Source organism: Schistocerca americana, chromosome 3, assembly GCF_021461395.2.
Source record: "Schistocerca americana isolate TAMUIC-IGC-003095 chromosome 3, iqSchAmer2.1, whole genome shotgun sequence".
Taxonomy (NCBI): domain Eukaryota; kingdom Metazoa; phylum Arthropoda; class Insecta; order Orthoptera; family Acrididae; genus Schistocerca; species Schistocerca americana.
The window spans coordinates 945,418,844-945,439,974 of NC_060121.1; the positions used below are offsets into that span (position 1 = coordinate 945,418,844).

The following is a 21,131-nucleotide window of genomic DNA, read 5'->3' on the forward strand; positions in this document are numbered from 1 at the left end:
ATCATATTTGGATGCTGTATCCTCTATGTGCCTTTTGAAGAGTCTTATTTTTTCGGTTCATTTTATTGATCTGGGGTGTTGGTCCATGATTATGTTGAAAGGGGGTAATGGTGATGTCTGTTTTTCTTTTTCTTTTTGTAATTATTTTAGTATCAGTTAAAAAATTTTCTTTAATGTTGTCTTATTTCTTTTTTCGCATCTCTTTCCAAGTATTCTTCTGTATGAAACTGCTGCCTGTTTTAACAGTGAGGTTTAAGTGATATGTTTTTGTGGAGTAGGCCCTACATTGCATGTTTCGCTACTTAAATCAAAATGTTGATCCCTTGAGTGGAGTGTTGCTTAAATCATGTTGTTTGCTGAACCTATATAGGTGTAACAGATTTGCGAAACATTGAGGGGAAAGTTGCTTGTATACTGTTGACCCTGTCAGTATATTTATACCTCAAATTTCCAGTTTCAGTAAGACTCATTTAGAGTATTAAACTTTGTGAACAGTGAAGTTCATAATTATGAAACATGGAATAGAAATGGCTTTTTTAGGGACACACATTAACAAATCTATTGGGACAGTATAATATGTAAACCAAAAGTCCTGTTCAATACATTGTCAGATGAAAGCAAAGGAACATCAAACAATAATGTAAGATGGCGGCGAGTATAGACGTTATAGTAAACTGCTCCGCGAAATTTAGTAGTATTATTGATATAAATTGCGTATTGTGCAATGAAGAGGTTATAGAAGGTATCAGATTGTGTCCAGTGATTAATAAGTGGATTCACTCATCGTGTTTGTGTAAAATAAATACGACAGATCACTCATGTTGTTGTGGCCAGGCGCAGTATGATCCACAAGTAACTGCTCTCACGAAATTTTTAAATGGTCACAATGAATCCGTTGAAGATTGTTTGAAACAGGATTTACAGAATGCAAGAAAGTACGTCCTCGACATTGAAAAAGTGGTAAGTTCTTTTGAAAAAAGAAGAAACTCGGAAGAAAGTGTTATTTGTAATCGTTTCCCTAATCCTATAGAAACGATCCATTCAAAACATCATGAACCTATGTTAACATTATTCTCGGCAAATACTAACAAGTGCAGCAAGCTGTTATTATACAGGCCTACTGAACAATTAAATGCTGCGAGTGTGATGTTTAAGTCTGCCAATGATGAAAACAGCAACCTCAAAAAAGTGAGTTTAACTTGTAAATCTACAGGGAAGAAACTTAATGTCAATCCAGTGCCAAATAAAAGTGAAATATGTATATTAGGAGATAGCCATGCCAAAGGATTAGCCAGTATAATGATAGCTATGCAATCTCGCTACAAAATTACTAGTGTTGTGAAATCAGGTGCACCTCTTGGCGAGATTGTGAAAAACTGTGAAAAGCTAACAAGAAATTCCTCTGTCTGTGTCATAATAGGTGGTGCAAACGATGTTTATCGTAATGAAAGCCATCATGCAACAAGAGCACTCAAAGAAACTTTGGAAAAACTCTCACATATAAAAGTTTTCGTGCTTAGTGTTCCACATAGGCATGACTTAATAAGTAGCTCGTGTGTTAACCTAGAAATTAACAAAGTCAACAGGAAAATAAGAAAACTCTGCTGCAGTTTCCCACAGGCTACCTTTATTGACGCAAACAGCATGGAGAGAGCTCACTTTACAAAGCATGGTATGCACAGGAACACACAGGGAAAGGAAGCTATGTGCAAACAATTGTTAAATTCTATTAACTGCAACACAGTGGAAGGTCGTGCTGTAATCCCTCTGCCAGTATGCTTAATAACAAAAACGAAGAAAATGAATGGATCAGAAGTTTCAGTACCTAGATGCTCAGATGATTCTGTTTCTTCACCAAACAGAGATAACTCAATGGTTACATGTACTGCAGAAGAAGAAAAGGCAGCATTTCCACTCTGTGAACCTACAGCAACACCACTTGTGCACCTGCCTACATGCAGTTCGTCAAAAATATCACTGCCAGCAGAAACACCAGCTGCAACAGCAGTACAACCCCTGGAGCCTACAGCAACAGCAATCTTATCCCCACCTGCAAGCAAGTCAATAGCTTCATCATCTCCAAGGGAATTGACAGCATCAGCTCAAGGTAAATCAACAAGCAAGTCATCAGTTTCATCATCTTCAGTAAAGAAGGAAGCATCTACTGAAGAAAAATCGACATCATCACAGAGAACAGGAGGTAAACGTAAAGTTGTGTGTCCTCCTCATCTGAAGGATTTTTTAACCACAGGCACGAGAAAGAAGAAACCACCAAAATAGGTAATAATCCAAACAACTTCTCCATTTTTCATCAAAACATAAGGGGAATAAGAAGCAAACTAGATCAATTAGAAGTTAACATAAATAACAAAAACTTTATGAACAATGCTCAGATCTTATGTTTCTCAGAACACCATATTACAGAAGGAATTGAAATGTTACATATAGACAGTTATAGCCTTGCCACCTACTACTGTAGAGATAGCATGAGAAAAGGTGGAGTAGTAATTTTCATTAAGAATAATTTAACTTTTAGATCTGTAGATGTAAGGAAATATTGCAGTGACCAACAGTTTGAAGTGTGTGCAATAGAAGTGACATTAAACAGTTCCAAATTAATAGTAGTTACAGTGTACAGGGCACCAGGAACCAATTTCACAGTCTTTATGGTTCAGTTAGAATTGTTACTATCAACCTTATTTTCTAAAAATAATGACATTATCTTACTTGGGGACTTTAATGTCAACTTCGCAATGGAATGCAACAACAAAGTAGAGCTCCAGAATTTGCTGAGTTCCTACAATCTTACATCAGTGGTTGACTTTCCTACTAGGATCACACCTGACTGTCAATCTCTGATAGACAATATATTTTTAGATGTAAATTTATACCAGAACTTCACTGTCACTGCAATAGTAAATGGCATATCAGACCATGATGGACAGCTCCTCACTCTACATGACTACAGACCTGTCAAGAAAGCAGTCCCATCCTGGAAGGCAATCAGACTTATGAACAAAGAGACCCTGGAATTTTTTAACCATAAGCTGCAGCATGAAGATTGGAATTCAGTTCGCAGAGTAGATGATGTTGATACAAAGTTCAACATATTCATAAATGAATTCCTATCCCACTTTGAAGAAGCTTTTCCTAAAAAGTTTGTTAGGAACAATATTTCCTCGTCCTTAAAGAAGCCATGGATCACAAAGGGTATTCGAGTGTCATTTAAATATAAGAGAGAACTTTATGTTGCAACCAGAGGGTCAAGGGACAGAGAATTAATCAGCCATTATATTATGTATTGTAAAATCCTAAAGAAAGTTATTCAGACATCAAAAGCACTGTATTATGTAAAAGAAATTGATAACTCCAATAATAAAATGAAGACTGTCTGGCAAATAGTTAACAAGGAGACAGGGAACAATAAAAAAAGAGCTGTAGAAAACTTCATAATCAAACATGAAGGGAATCTTGTGCAAAATCCTGAGATCATAGCTGAAATCTTTAATAAACACTTCCTGTCAGTGTCTGAGCAAATAGGCTGCAAGGGTTCTGTGAATGATGCCCTGACCTTTTTGTGAAATGCTTTCCCTAACAAAATCATCCAAATGCATATTAGACCTGTTACAGTATCAGAAATGGAAAGAACAATTGCCTCCATGAAAACCAAGAACTCCTGTGGAGTAGACAATATTTCTAGCAAATTGTTAAAGCAGTGTTGTACTTCTGTAAGCAATATACTGTGTCATATTTTCAATGCCTCTTTGCAGCAAGGAATTGTTCCTGATAGACTAAAGTATGCTATCGTGAAGCCTCTCTTTAAGAAAGGGGAGAAAACTGATGTTAAAAATTTCAGACCAATATCTCTCCTGACTGTGTTTTCAAAGGTACTAGAAAAGCTCATGTATTCTAGAATTTTAGAATACCTACATAAATTCAATATTCTCAGCAAACATCAGTTTGGTTTCCGGAAAGGTCTGTCAACTGAACAAGCAATATATGCTTTTATAGATAAGGTTTTGGAATCTCTAAATGAGAAAATGGTGACAACAGGGTTATTTTGTGATTTATGTAAAGCCTTTGACACTGTGAACCACCAAATACTGTTACTGAAGGCAGACCATCTAGGAATAAGTGGTGTAGCAAATAACTGGCTTCAGTCATACCTGACAGAGAGGAAACAGAAAGTAGTCTTAGATAAGTCAGACAATTTGTGTGATGGAATGATTTCATCGGAATGGAGAGACATAAATTGTGGAGTTCCACAGGGCTCTATTCTTGGTCCTTTACTGTTCCTGTTATTTATAAATGATTTACCTTATTCTTCAATGATTCAGTGCAATTTTACCATCTTTGCAGATGATACTGACATAATGGTTAATGGTCTTAAATGTGAAAATGTTCAAGAGTCTGTTAATACTATTCTTATAGATTTAATGAAATGGTTTACTGCAAATGGTCTTTCACTTAACCTGAGTAAGACTAATTATATTCAGTTCACCCCAACTGCCAAAACTGAGGAAGAAATGACTCTTAAATATGCCACACAGGTCATAGAAAGAGTGGAAGTAACAAAGTTTCTAGGCGTGAAGATTGACTGTAGAGTAAACTGGTCCCATCACATTTTAGATCTTTACAAGAGACTCAGCTCTTCAGTTTTTGCAATGCGAATCATCTCTGTCAGTGCAAACTTAAGCATTAAAAAAGCTGCATACTATGGTTACTTCCATTCTTTGATGGCATATGGAATTATTTTCTGGGGAAATCAACCTCTTGCAAAGAAAATATTCATTGCTCAGAAGCGTGTTGTAAGAGTGATGTTTGGTGTAGATCCTAGATGCAGCTGCAGAAGCCTATTCCGGAATCTGGGAATTCTTACAACTACTTCTCAATATATATACTCACTTATGTGTTTCATAAGTAAAAACACTGATTTATACAAATGTAACAGTGAATACCATCAGTATAACACAAGGAGGAAACATGATTTCCACACTGAAGGTAAAAATTTGAAGATTGTGCAGAAGGGTGTACAGTCCTCTGGTATAAAGATATTTAATGCTCTTCCTCCAGAAATCAAATGTGAAATTGCCAACAAATCTACATTTAAAGAGCTTCTGAGGCAATTTCTTTTAGCCATGTCATTTTACAGTTTGGAAGAGTTTATGAAACACAGTGAGAAACGGCCTTAAAATAAGATGTATTATCATATAAATTGAACATTAAGCTGAACATTCTTGTCACATATGTAACTCTTTTAGTGTTAACTGCTTATATTTAACAGTCTGGGTTATATGACCTTTTCAGGTTTAATTTACTTTGTTTTATACCTGTAATCTGTAGGTCTAAGGATTCTCATTCCATTATATTGTGTTATGGATCATTGTAGTGGTTAAGTAACTTTATATTCTTTACCTGTAAACATAGTGTACAAGTACTTGTCATTGACAATGTAAAAATTGACACACACTACATCCATGTGAAATTGTCACAGTTGGATCCATGGTGTAAGAAATAAATAAATAAATAATACATTTAAAATAGAACTAAAATATCTACTAATCATCCACAGCTTCTACAACATTAATGAATATTTGGAATATTGATCAGATTTCTAAGTTCTGCCTTATAATCCCTCTACTAAACAATATATAATTATCAAAATATTTGTGGATAAATCTAAAGATCTTTTACTAATGTACTCACATTAATTGATGTGTGTGGTTGTGTGTGCTTTGTGAAGTAGACATGTGATTCAGCTTTCTTACCCATATTTTGGATTTTTGGTTATTTTACCACTGTCTATCGATGTGTGTCAATAACTTTCCAGTAATTTCTACCTTGTGTGTATGTGTGTACATAAACCTCTTATAATTAGATGAAATATCATTTATTTTATTACAGTCAAGACCAATTTGTCAGTAAGAAAGCTACCAGTGTAGATGTAATATTATAACTTATATGTGTCAGTATTTTGCACATATTTATGTGTAAAATTTTATGCTGTCTTGTATTTTGACAAGTCTTGCCTCAGAACAGAGGGAAAAGAGGGTCTTATTAATGGTCTCGCAGACATGAAAGTAACCTCAGAATGGGTAATATAACACACAAGATCTCTCAATAATCTGCAATGTGGCCACTCTTGTTCTTTACCTACATGAATAATCTTCCAATCACTTAAAAGGATGGTTAAAAATGGTAATGTTTGCTGATAACACAATGGTCGAAACTCTGTCGTAAGTCAACTCATATGATAGCAATAAAGATCCGGTAGTGGTTTAGCCCATTAGTTTCTGATAATCTGACAAAAACTGAAGTAATGCAATTTTCAGAAACTATAATAACATGTCAGCACTAGAAATAGATGTTGATGGACATATACTAAATGAAACTGCATGTAATATTCCTTTGGGTGCCCAGTTAGATAACAAGTTGAAATAGTACACACACAGATACCCCACTAACCTGAGTATTGATTTATTTTCATTCTGTTTTATTTTGGAATTATCTTCTGGGGGCAGTCCACCTAAAGTAAACAAAGTGTATTCACCAGAAACAAACAGTGAGGATGTTTTGTAAAGTAGATAATGAAGCATTTTTAAGGATTCTGAAATTTTACCTTTAATTCCTATTACATTAAATATGTTTTTGTTGCTGATATTAAAAATGAGTTTTAGCTGAACTGAATCACACTAAAAGACACAAAATTAATTTTCATATAGATGTTGCCTCCTTGACTAGGTTCAAGAGTGGAATTCTGCACTCTGGTGGGAAGACAGTCAACTAACTCATGTCTAACATAAAGGAAGGAAAAAAAAAAAAAAAAAAAAAAAACTACACCATTAGCCAGTTTTTCATCCAATTAGTGTAATATCTAGAATCACGACTTCATGAATTCTGTTAACTGTATAACAAATACCGAGCGGGGTGGCGCAGTGGTTAGACACTGGACTCGCATTCGGGAGGACGACGGTTCAATCCCGCGTCCGGCCATCCTGATTTAGGTTTTCCGTGATTTCCCTAAATCACTCCAGGCAAATGCCGGGATGGTTCCTCTGAAAGGGCACGGCCGACTTCCTTCCCAATCCTTCCCTAATCCGATGAGACCGATGACCACGCTGTCTGGTCTCTTTCCCCAAACCAACCAACCTATAACAAATACCAGTGTTCATGGTAAAACTGCATGACAAGTAGTAATTTACTGTAAATAGGACTCAGTATGTATAGACATAGGGAAATACTGTTTTTAAAATTAAAGCATGCAAATCAAGTAAAAATTAATCTACCTATAGTAGATTAACCCACGTTATATAGTGTGACTGAGAATGCAGAATTTGTGTTTTCAAAGTTGCAACTTCTGTTCTAATTTACTTGTTTAAAATTGGCTGGTACAAGTAATAGCATAGCGATAGTACAGTCTTATTACAGTGTATGTATTAGGTTTTGTATGATTTGCTTCTCTTTCATTAATGTATACCTTGGCTCATTTCACATTTGTGAAGGTTCTCCTTTTTTTATGAGATCTACAAAACATGATGGATGACTGAAGGAAGGATCAGAAAGCAGCTTAATGCTTAACCAAAAGTTATTATTGAGAATATTGCTGGTTACCTTATCTGTAATCCTAATTGTTGAGATCATTGTCCCTATGGAAACGATTTAATTAGAATTTTCAATTGAAGTACTGACATTTGAAAAAGTCCATTGTTGATCAACTATGGACAACTTATTTAATCAATCCCATGTTCTTCCTGTCCTCCCCCAAGTGCCTTTTCTTAAAAGGTTTGCGTTGGTTTTAATTTCATTATTATGTGTCCATTAGATTTAGTAAAGAGAATAAAGCATTGTACCCAAAAGAGAGAATTTTAGATGGCCTTTATTTAAATTTCATATCTGGGTTTCTTTTTGTGGATGATTGTTATAATGCTTTGTACTCATACACTGAGCGCTATTAGCATAAAATTTTGGGAAATATGAATTGTTCAGTATAGGGGTTTCAACTTTTATGCATGATACCAATAAATCGTGAACACACAAAAATCCAATACAGCAACTATGAAGTCAGTCATACAACTATAATAAAAAGCATATAAAAATTTTGTTACAAAATTTTTTTAAATAATTGTGAAACAAAATTGTAACAAACAGAACACAAGCAGAAATGGTGGGGTTCTGGGTGAGAATAAATTGAACGAATAACATCTCCCCCAACTGTCAAACACCAAACATAAGCAAAAATTATCCAAAGTCTATATTTCGTCATAATACAAATCCTCAAAGAATTGCCAAAAAATTGGTTTGCTTAATTTGAGCTAACATGAGCTCAGCAGTTCCAACTAACTATGAAACAGCAATGTAAGTGGAGGAAAAGAGTGGTAGAGTAGCCGAAATAAGTTCTATGATACCCTTCAAATCAAGACTACAAAATCTGGATAATAACATGGGTGATTACAATGTGATGTCTGCCCCTGCCACTTTGTGTACTCTCATCCTGACAATAGGTGGTACCCTCTCATCCTTGGATCTGAGTGACCTGCCCCTCCTTTTTAACCTTCCCCAAGCTATCCATCTCTTCTCCCCAAAGAAGGACCTATGTTCTGAAAGCTACAAGTGTGACACTCTTCCTTTTATATATATTTATCAACAGTGCTGCATGTTTTGTCACCTGCAGGTAACTACTGACCAGAAATTCTGTTTCATAATTTATTAATTTTCTTGATTGCATTTGCCTCTCATATAGTAAGTCAAATGAATGATATTGCACTTGTCAGCCTAGACTTTTGAATCTGCGTGAAATAGTGTCACAAATTGTCGTCCTGAACAGTGCTATACACATCTGTCACTGATATGGGAAGTGGACAGTTTCATTGCATTTCCACATTTAATGTATTCTTTCGATACACTACACTTCTGAAGGAAAATTTTGGTGCTCAGCTTGTCGTGCATCTCTTTCGTTGACATACATTCGTTAAATTTTACTGTCAGATTTATCACACAACCAGCACATGCAACACCCTTCGCAAATAACATCGTGGCCAACTACTTTTCTGCTGCTGATTCTGATAAGAGTTTGTTTTTGTAACAGCTTTGGTAATAATATTTTTTTTGTGATAATATACTGTAAAACTCTTCAGGGCACAGAGATACAACAGCCATGGCAATTTGCAATGTTACTGTTGCAGGTGGTTCTGATAACAGGTGCTAGTTCTGGCTTAGGTGAGGCGCTGGCTCATGCTTTCTACCGAGCTGGTTGTAGAGTTGTCCTTGCAGCACGGCGTGAAGATGAACTCAGAAGAGTAAAAAATATGTTATTAACTACACACAGTGTAAGCAAAGTAAATATTTACAGATTTCATAATAAATTGTTTCAAAGAGTGGTGTACAACTAAGAAGTTGATCGGTGGGATTTATGTGCAGTAGGAAGCGGCAGTGTGCCACTTGACCCATCACCCGATAGTGTCGTTCTGTCACACCTGTCAATAGCGTAAACTTCAGCAGAGGTGGCCCTAGGGGTGCAAGGGGTGCCGACCTCAGAGGGGTCTGTACTAACACTCCTCGCAGTCCGGCAACAGATAGGCTGTGACCATCTTTGCACTCCAGAGTCCACAAAGTATATCTCTTGTTGATTTTTGTGTTTGTGTAGGCATCATGAGGCTATTTAGCCATGTAGTGTGTGTTATGGATGACGTCTTCAACAAGTATTATTTTCACAAATGAGGAGGCTAGTTTTCTGAGTGTGTCAATTTTTCAACAAAATCAGAAGCTCCTGCTGTAGAGCATGCCTCTTTGTTGCCAGCTACCAGGAATGAGAAATGAGCTAAGCTGGAGCGTCTTGTGTGGAACGGAACATTGGTGATACCACTAAGTATTCTTAGTCTCTTTGTGTGTAGCATACATCACTCACATGCCTTCTTCATTGCACACCACTCTAGTTATTGGCTATTGGAAGCATACATCAGTGTAGATATTTGCACTGCAGTCTATCACACAAGCTCTATCTGAGGGAGAGCTGCTAAATCCTGCACATGCATCCATCTCTGGTCACTGCCATGCAGGGCTATGGTGTGAAGAGTCAAGGTGAACAGAATGGGACATTACAGGGATAGACTTTGTCACAACAACAACAATAATAATAACAACAACAACAACAATAATAATGATGATGATGATGATTATTATTATTATTATTATTATTATTATTTTAAATTCCAGCCAAATAGAACCAAACTGATAATAAGTAGAAATCTTTAATGCCACAGCTACCACTTGAAATGCTGGCAACTTAATAGTATAGGCTAAGCCTAGTGTTCAGAAAAAGTTGTTTTTGTTGTGTTGTAGCATTTGTCATATTTTTGTCCTTTTCTGATTCTACATTTATTGCTAATGTCTTATGGATTTTCTTTTCCCTACATTGGTTTCCTACTTTCTGTTCTTGCATCTACTTATGTACTTCTCTGTAATTGCAAGAATTGATATTTTGGAAAAGCAACTGTTTTCAGTTATTTGAGAATGATATCCTGTTTAAAATGATAGATGATTGATGATTGTCAAAATTTGTTGCTATTATGTCTCATCACACACACACACACACACACACACACACACACACACACACACACACAAACAGAAAAAAAATTCTTGCAAGAACTGAATATGTTTCAGACTGATGTTACGCATCCTCCTGTTGTTTTGCCCCTGGACCTTTCTGATTTGAATGTTTTACCAGGAAAAGTAGCAAAGGTTCTTGAGATTTTTGGTCATATTGATATTTTAATAAATAATGGAGGAATCAGTTATCGGGGCAATATACTGACCACATCCATTGATGTTGATATCAAACTCATGCTTATTAATTACTTTGGGCAGGTGGCACTTACAAAAGGTATGTAAATCACCCATGTAATATGTAAAGCACAATTAGGTTTGCACATGCCTTATGACAATAAGTAATAGCCCATTAAAACATATTTCATTGCATCTTATTACTTGTATTGTTCGCTAGTAGTATGATTTTTAATATGTTGTTCTTTGGATCAGTCATTGCATATAAAATATGAAGACTGTTTTTCTAGTGTTCAACTGATAAACCTGCTTATTTCATATGAACTCCTTGTGCATGCTAGAAACTTGTAATAATGAACTGTATGCTTAAAAATTGTGTTACTTTGTGTATAGCAGAAGAAATGTTGATTTATTAACTGACACACCTTGTCGCTTATAACTTAATTATATTGGATGAACTTACTTTCATGGCAGTCATACAAAAGTAACTAACTCGTGTTTCACTTAGGTGTCATAAAACTTAATCTGAAACTGGTAGAAATACAGATCTGCTATATGCTTTTGTTATCCAATCCCCCCCCCCCCCCCCCCCCCACACACACAGTTGCTTCCCTGTACCATGTGTACATTAATAGATTCACTTTTACAAGACGCCACAGTGTTAGCAGTCTGCAGGGAAGACAACCATATTGGTGAGAGAGCTAATAATTATTACCTAAGAGATGCAATAGAAACAGCACTTCTGCTGGCATCTGAAGGTGGTAGTGCCATCAGTAGTGTGAGAATAACTGCAAAACATAGCAGCCCTATGCCGACAGTATGCAAATGTGTGGGCTTTTGTACTGTTCTTGATTTTATTTGATTACTGTTCTCTGTTATTTGCCAGTGGTACCAACGAAATTACATTTGGGATGCCAAAATAGTAAGACTGGAAGCTAATAAGGCTCATATATACACGACTGATTAACAAACAAGTCTTAATGTAAATAATTTCAGTAGTATGAGCTTTTTTACGAGGAAAAAAGCCTAACAGAACTAAACTGAAGGTAAATAATGAGACTACAGAGAGTGCACCATTAAAGGATATAAGGGACAGTCAAATGAAAACCAAATATCCACCACAATGGGACAACAGAATGGATTCATTCAAAAGTAATCACCACATGCGTTATGAAGTTTATCGCACTTGGCGACGAAATGATCAGTTCCTGTTTCATAAAACGCTCTCGGCTGCTGACGGATCCACAACTGCACTCACTCTTGTTTTATAAGTCAACCAACAGAAGCTGTCAAGGGCAGTGATGTACATGATCACAACACTAGAACAAAGTGTAACTATTTCTGTAACAGAACAACGTTAAAAATGACTGATAGAAGTCCATATATCAGTGGTATAACAAGCTACCAAACTCTCTAAGAATGTACACGGGAAATGTTTTGAAAACAAAATTAAAATTTTTTCTATTATAGAAATGTTTATATTCTTTCAACGAATATTAAGATAGTGATTGTAACACAAGGCATTAGCATATCAGTTGTAATGTGATAAATGTAAAAATCAAGCATAAGAAGCAACAGCTACAGAATATAGTGTGTTTTATAAGTGTAAATATAACCATAGTATTAAGTCTGACATTTACAAAAGCCATCATTACGATGGCTCCATGCAAAGAAAATGTAAATCAACCCATTATATGCAGTCTCCCATCCTTCATCAAAGACACCAACCACTTTCTCGAACGCCTGGAATCCTTACCCAATCTGTTACCCCCGGAAACCATCCTTGTAACCATTGATGCCACTTCCTTGTACACAAATATCCCACACGTCCAGGGCCTCGCTGCAATGGAGCACTTCCTTTCACGCCGATCACCTGCCACCCTACCTAAAACCTCTTTCCTCATTACCTTAGCCAGCTTCATCCTGACCCACAACTTCTTCACTTTTGAAGGCCAGACATACCAACAATTAAAGGGAACAGCCGTGGGTACCAGGATGGCCCCCTCGTATGCCAACCTATTCATGGGTCGCTTAGAGGAAGCCTTCTTGGTTACCCAGGCCTGCCAACCCAAAGTTTGGTACAGATTTATTGATGACATCTTCATGATCTGGACTCACAGTGAAGAAGAACTCCAGAATTTCCTCTCCAACCTCAACTCCTTTGGTTCCATCAGATTCACCTGGTCCTACTCCAAATCCCACGCCACTTTCCTTGACGTTGACCTCCATCTGTCCAATGGCCAGCTTCACACGTCTGTCCACATCAAACCCACCAACAAGCAACAGTACCTCCATTATGACAGCTGCCACCCATTCCACATCAAACGGTCCCTTCCCTACAGCCTAGGTCTTCGTGGCAAACGAATCTGCTCCAGTCCGGAATCCCTGAACCATTACACCAACAACCTGACAACAGCTTTCGCATCCCGCAACTACCCTCCCGACCTGGTACAGAAGCAAATAACCAGAGCCACTTCCTCATCCCCTCAAACCCAGAACCTCCCACTGAAGAACCACAAAAGTGCCCAACTTGTGACAGGATACTTTCCGGGACTGGATCAGACTCTGAATGTGGCTCTCCAGCAGGGATACGACTTCCTCAAATCCTGCCCTGAAATGAGATCCATCCTTCATGAAATCCTCCCCACTCCACCAAGAGTGTCTTTCCGCCGTCCACCTAACCTTCGTAACCTCTTAGTTCATCCCTATGAAATCCCCAAACCACCTTCCCTACCCTCTGGCTCCTACCCTTGTAACCGCCTCCGGTATAAAACCTGTCCCATGCACCTTCCCACCACCACCTACTCCAGTCCTGTAACCCGGAAGGTGTACACCATCAAAGGCAGAGCCACGTGTGAAAGCACCCACGTGATTTACCAACTGACCTGCCTACACTGTGACGCATTCTATGTGGGAATGACAAACTGTCCATTTGCATGAATGGACACAGGCAGACAGTGTTTGTTGGTAATGAGGATCACCCTGTGGCTAAACATGCCTTGGTGCACGGCCAGCACATCTTGGCACAGTGTTACACCGTCCGGGTTATCTGGATACTTCCCACTAACACCAACCTATCCGAACTCCGGAGATGGGAACTTGCTCTTCAATACATCCTCTCTTCCCGTTATCCACCAGGCCTCAATCTCCGCTAATTTCAAGTTGCCGCCACTCGTACCTCACCTGTCATTCAACAACATCTTTGCCTCTGCACTTCTACCTCGACTGACATCTCTGCCCAAACTCTTTGCCTTTGAATATATGTGTGGATGGATATGTGTGTGTGTGCGCGCGAGTGTATACCCGTCCTTTTTTTCCCCCTAAGGTAAGTCTTTCTGCTCCCGGGATTGAAATGACTCCTTACCCTCTCCCTTAAAACCCACATCCTTTCGTCTTTCCCTCTCCTTCCCTCTTTCCTGACGAAGCAACCGTTGGTTGCGAAAGCTAGAATTTTGTGTGTATGTTTGTGTTTGTTTGTGTGTCTATCGACCTGCCAGCGCTTTCGTTTGGTAAGTCACATCATCTTTGTTTTTAGATATATAAAAAAATAAATAAGTAAATAAACTTTCTTCAGATTGCCAAAGACTTGAAAATTTCACAGTGAATGATCCGCTCTGTATGGAGGATGTTGCAGTGTCCCCAACCAAATTGCCATAGTACAGCCTTCAACCAGTAGGTGGTTTGGGGGCATGCTCTATTGTGCAACAGGGTGATTCTGTCCAACATCATTCCTCAGCAAGTTGACTTTATGGCACATTGCAGTTTCTGCAAAATATCTTTACAGCAGAGCCCATTGATTGTGGAGCCACACTTGAGAAACTCGATGGACAGAAGTCACCTACAGCTGAACAAGGTCATCATGACTTAATGTGGTGCCACCATTGCAAAGCCAACAGTAGAAACATTCCACATTTCCCCGGCCAAAGAAATACAAAGCTGTTCACACAAGTTCTGATAAGGTCATGATGACCTCTTGGATTGCAGGGGGTCTCTGCTCCTCTAGTTCCTCACGTGTGGAACCGCAATCAATGTGCAATGCTATGAAGACACTGCAAAAAGTGCGATGTGCCATAAAGTGAAAATGAAAGGGATGCTGTTGGACGGAATCTTCCTGTTGCATAACATCCATCCCCACTATTGAAGTTACTGATCCATATACGCTGAGGTGACAAAGGACATGGGATAGTGATGTGCACATATATAGATTGTGGCAGTACTACGTAAACAAGCTATAAAAGGGCAGTGCAGTGGCGGAGCCGTCATTTGTACTCGGGTGATTCACATAAAGAGGTTTCTGACGTGATTGTGGTTGCTTGATGGGAATTAAGACTGTGACTGCAGAATGGTGGTTGAAACTAGACACATGGGACATTCCATTTCAGAAATAATTTGGGAATTCAATATTCTACAATGCTCAGTGTCAAGAGTGTGCCGAGAATACCACAGTTCAGCCATTACCTTTCACCACGGAAAATGCAGTGATCAACAGCCTTCACGTAACGACAAAGAGGAGCAGCATTTGCATGGAGTTGTCAGTGCTAATAGATAAGCATTGGGGCAGTGTGGTGACATTTAGCATTAATGACCAGCATGAGTGCCTTTGCTAACAGCTCGACATTGCCTGCAGTGCCTCTCCTCAGCTCGTGACCTTATTGGTTGGACCGTAGATGAATGGAAAACTGTGGCCTGGTCAGATTAATCCCGATTTCATTTGGTATGAAGCCATGGACACAAGTTGTCAACAAACCACTGTACAAGCTGCTGTTGGCTCCGTAATGTTGGGGCTTTGTTTACATGCAATGGACTGTGTCCCCTGGATGTTTGGCTACTTGGAGAATATTTTCAGCCATTCATTGATATCATGTTACAAATGACAATCGAGTTTTTATCAATGACAATGTGCCATGTCACCGGGCTATAATTGTTTGTGATTGGTTTGAAAAACATTCTGGACAGTTCAAGCAAATGGTTTAGCCACTCAGATCATCTGACATGAATCTCATCGAATATATGTGGGACATAATCGAGAGGTCAGCTTGTGCACAAAATCCTGCACTGACATCACTTTCACAATTAGGGACATCTATAGAGGCAGAATGACTCAGTATTTCTGCAGGGGACTTCCAACGATTTGTTGAGTCCAAGCCGCCTCAAGCTGCTGTGCTACATTAGACAAAAAGAGGTCTGATATGCTATTAGAAGTTATCCCATGAGTTCTGTCACATCATTGTAATATTCTTGACCCCAAACACACATGCATTACCTTGTCTGACTGATATTGACTTCCATAAGTGTCTTTCTTCAGGTTGCCAAACATGTAAAAAAGCACACACTGGAAGATTTGAGCTGTATGGAGAATGTTGCAGTGTTTCCCAACCACACTGCTGAAGTGTTGCATTTCTGATTAGCAATATAGGGATGGGTGTTAACATGCAACAGGATGATTACACCTAAGAGCATTCATTTGGCATTTCGGCTTTATGGCACATTGCAGTTTCGGCAAAGTGCCCTCATAGCACTGCACATTGATCGTGGTTCTATAGTTGAGGAACTCGAAGAGTTGAGGCCCCCTGCAGTTGAAGCGGTCATCACCACCTTACCACAACTTGTGTGAACAGCTTTGGATTTCTTTTTCAGGGGAGATGTAGGGTGTTTCCACTGTTGGCTTTGCCTATCGCTGTCAGGCGCACTGTTGGCTTTGCCTATCGCTGTCAGGCTTGGAATGGTGGCACCACGTTAAGATGATGACCTCTTCATCTGCCGGGGCCCTCTGCTCATCATATTTCTCGAATGTGGAACCACTATTAAAGTGCAGTGCTGTGAAGATATTTTGCATAAACTGTGATGTGCCAACTTCATCCCCCTACTCATTACCCAATAATCAGCCATACATGCTAAATTGCTGTTGCTTGCTATACCATTTGCACTCCTTGTCAGCACCTTGTGCTGTTGCCATTCAGATGGGCGTTGACCTAGTACTTGTATCACTGCTATTTTCCTGCTTAGAGTTTCCACATTTCCATGCATCATCCCTTGTTTGCGTAATACTTCGTACTCAAATTCACTGAGTTTTAATGCCCATCTTTTCAGTCTATGGGTCCTTCAAACTTAGTAGCCGCTTTCTTTTAATCCTTGCTGCGTTTCAAGGCTCTGACGTTGTCTATACTGACGGTTCAATGGTTGCTGGTCGTGTCGGTTATGCTCTTACTCTAGGGGCTCATTATGAACAACACTCATTGCCGTGTTTTCACTGCCAAGCTGGTTGCCATCTCTCGTGCACTAGAGCATATCCGCTCCTGCTCAGGTGAGATCTTCATTACCTGTAGTGACCCCCTGAGCAGTTTATGAGCTATCGACCAGTGTTTCCCTCGCTCTCGTCTGGTGATGGCTCTCCAGGAGTCCCTCCATATTCTTGCCAGTTGCGGCCGCTCTGTGGTCTTTGTGTGGACCCTGGGTCTTGTAGGCATCCCAGGAAATGAACGTGTTGACACGCTGGCCAAACAGGCTGTCGGTGCACCAGCCTTGGAGATTGGCCTTTTAGAGAGTGACGTCAGGTCAGTTTTGCACCTGGGGTGAAGAATGGCGCACCCTTCCTTCACCCAACAAACTTCGGGCCATCAAGGAGGCTACTGGTGCATGGCACTCCTCCTTGCGGGTCCCTCGCAAGGACTCTGTTGTCCTCTGCCGGCTGCGCATTGGTCACACCTGGATGACACACAGCTATTTATTGCGCTGCGAGGACCCCCTTTATGTTGCTGTGGGTCAGCTTTGACGGTGGTCCACATCTTGTTGGACTGCCCACTTTTAACTCCACTCAGGCAGACGTTAGCGCTGCCTGAGACGCTTCCTGCACTTTCATCAGATGACCTTGCAATGGCAGATTTAATTTTGAGTTTTATTTATGCAGGGGGGTTTTTATTGCTTGATCTAAGTGTTTGTCCTTTTTTTTGTGCTGAGTCTGGCCTTTGGCCTACGGTTTTAGTGTATTTCTTGGTGGTTGAATTTTTCTTTTTTGTTTCTATGGTCGGCCAACCACTATCACACTCAGTGTGATTTTAATTTCTTTTTTCTGGTCTCTGTCTGTGTCCTTCTTGTCCTGTGTCATCTCTTGTCATCTCTATTGTTTGTTTTTATTCTTTGTAGATGTTTCAAGTTTGTGGAAAAGGGGACCGATGGCCCTAGTAGTCTGGTCCCTTCAATCCCACAAAGCAACCAACCATCAAACCTAGTAACCACTTCAAAGCAGCATGGTCTGTCACCAACTTAAAACTTCCTTCTGTACAAATAATACTCCTAGTATGTCACACCACATGCCAGGCAAAATATCTTCCACTATCATTGAATAATTTTTCTCTGCTCCATTCAACTGTCTTGATACAAAAGCAATGTTCTTATCCATCAACCTTCTTACTCAAAACGCAGCCAAGGACATGGTTCAAAGCATCAGTGACAATATAAATTCCTTTCGAAAGTCTGGAAACGCAAACACTAGACATGATGTTAATACCTCTTTTTATTTGTTACATACCTTTTGACACTCTTCAGACCATATTAATAAGATGCCTTTCTTCAACAGCTGTGTGAGCAGCCTCACAATATCCCCAAATCCTGTTACAATTTTCTGTAATAGTTTCTGAGACCCAGAAAATATTGTAACTCTGCCTGTGCTTCTGCAAACACTTTGAAAAGATGCTTTTTTTTTTTTTTTTTTTTTTTTGTTGTCCAGATTCACCAGACACTGACAACTTTTCAGTTCTTTCAACACTCAATACAATAAACGCTGGAATGTTGCGAGAGCATTTTTCAAACCCAATGGCATTCTTCTATACTGGTAATGTCCTCATGGTGCTGAAAATGCAGTCCTCTCTTCATCCTCTGGAGCCACTTTTAACTGATGGTATCCAGTCATAGTCCATGGTTGAGAAGTACTGGCTCTGTCCAAGATTATCAGTCATTTCTGTAATGTGCAGTATAGGGTAGGCAAGTAGGCAACCGTCATAGTCTTAGTATTTAAATGGTGTTAGTCGCTACATAATAGATATTTCCTTGAACAATGTGTAGACTGCTTCAGTATAATCACAAGTGCCCCCCTCCCTCCCCTCCCCTCCCAGAGGCTACTATTCTCATATGTTATACTGTTGTCAGTCAATTGGTGATTGATAAATTCCTCCAAAATCAGTCGTGCAGACTGTGGTATTCTGTTAGACCTCCAATAAACTGGTGCACTGCTCCCCATCAAAATCCTCTGTTGTGTTACGGTCATCTCAGGCAAGGCCCTGATGAAAAGAACAGGTCTTGGAATTCTAATTACAGTTCCTCCATCTGCACCCTCTCAGTCCCCTTTAAATGCTTCACCTTCTCATGAAATACTACCCTAACATCATCCAGTGCCCTCTTATAGCCCACAACTTTATGTGGCAATCTTCCTCGTTCAGAATTTACAGCATTGACACTAACATTCCCTTTAACAGCTCAACCTCCTCAACCCCAAAAATATCCTCATTGATGGGGTATCATTTTGCTTTCACCCTGTCTTTGTAAGCATTGTGAATCTAATATCACTATCTTCCAATGGTTCCACTATACATAACATGGCTCAACACTCCCCCATAGTGATTTTCTGGTACCACTTGACACACTGTCATATGAATTAAGTATTAATGTCATTGTTCATGGGTTAACTCTTTGCCAGAGTTCAACATTGACGGCAGCTTCCTGTAGCTGGAATGTCTTCCCACTGAGCTCTTGGATAATGCTGGCCATTGCTTACATGAGACACTAGTTATACACATTGCTTAAACTTGGTTGTTGCCAACAAACTGACTCATCATTACCGACCTCAGTCTTAGTATGTCATTGTCCCTGGACCCACACAACATGTAACATGAAGAGTTCCATCACCTCTTGCCCACTAAATCTCTCAAGGCTGCTGACACACACGTCCTTCTGTCCAACAAAAACTTATACTCTATACCACCAATTACATCCACTATGGCACATTCTGCCTTCGCATCCACTTTTACTGTGTTCACTTTTATCAGGGTACTTCTTACCACCCATACCACACTTAACATTACTCCTATACCCCTGCTGCTGATCCATACTAAATCTGCAGCTATTCTCATCAAACTGCTGGTAGTTTATACTATTCCTATTACTCTGTGGCTGGCATGCCCCATATGCCCACAATTAAAACTTCTTCCACTTGATACAAAAACATTTTTCCAAAACCTTACCTCTGACGCAATGTCAGTTTCCTCGTATTCCAATCCCACCCTAACTGCTGCATGGAGATCCTTAGGCACTCCAGACACCCTCCTAGACATCGCTGGTGCTAAACCCTTTAGGAAAGCATCAAGCAGTCATTGCTCAGCTTCCAGTAGCAACACCTCGTTCACTTCCTCATTATTTGTCAACTCATACATGTTCAAATTAAGTTTTCTAATCATATCCACAAAATCCTTATGCCTTCTCGAAATTACACTCAACTGTACATTGAAAGACTGTGCACTGTTTTGCTTTCTATATCTCTGTTCTAATATTTGTCTAAGTTGCTCAAAAGTCTCTACCTTGTGTAGTTCCTCTGTGCATTATACAAATGACTTTGCCTCCCCAGACAGATGCAACCTTGCTATCTGTAACAACTGTTAAGCTGACCAACCACCCATGTTGGCTGATTACAAGATTTCCTGTACAAATGCCATCACATTACCAGATGACCTACCTACTCGGTATTGTCATGTCAGTCACTTTCATTTAAGTGGAGACCGTGCACCACTCTGTGCTTACTGCAACCAACCATTGACAGAGTGCCATCTTCTGACCCAGTGCCGACTTTGTAACGATTTGTGTTTTAATATACGTTTGTCATCTAAATTATCCGACATTTTAGCTGATACAGTACAAGCTGTAGATCATGTTCTACTTTTCATTCATTGCAGTAATATAGTGACGGAAATTTAATTTTCAACCATGTGAGGAACCTCCTCAAAGGGGAAGTGATCATTTTTAGCTATCCCTGTACTCCAGTTGATTAGGCTCTGGGTATTAACGACTTCAGACTCGTTCAGTAATTCACTATTTTATGTTAGAACATGGATGCTTATGACAGCTGTTTTGTGCCCTAAAGCAACAAACAACAAACAAGCAAACAACCTGCCAGAAACGGGAGAAACCAGGATCCACTCCTAGAGTCTGCAACTTCACTGATTCTATTTCCTCACATTTTCTGCTGGCTTATAATTTACAAATGTATTCTCTACCCTCAACTGAGCTATCTGATTAACAAATGACTGAATAGCTTCCTCACTGGTGACACCCTGTGTGTCTGATTTTTGCCCAGTGCATCA

The 21,131-nt window shown here is 39.3% G+C and overlaps 1 protein-coding gene across 1 annotated transcript in view; it reads left to right on the plus strand.

The window, feature by feature from the left end:
- LOC124606566 (dehydrogenase/reductase SDR family protein 7-like) overlaps positions 1-21,131 on the plus strand; it is a 35,431-nt gene that overhangs the window by 9,743 nt on the left and 4,557 nt on the right. The window contains exons 3-4 of the mRNA XM_047138550.1: positions 9,183-9,326; positions 10,663-10,882. Coding sequence (XP_046994506.1) covers positions 9,183-9,326; positions 10,663-10,882 — 364 coding nt within the window. The remainder of the gene's footprint in view (positions 1-9,182; positions 9,327-10,662; positions 10,883-21,131) is intronic.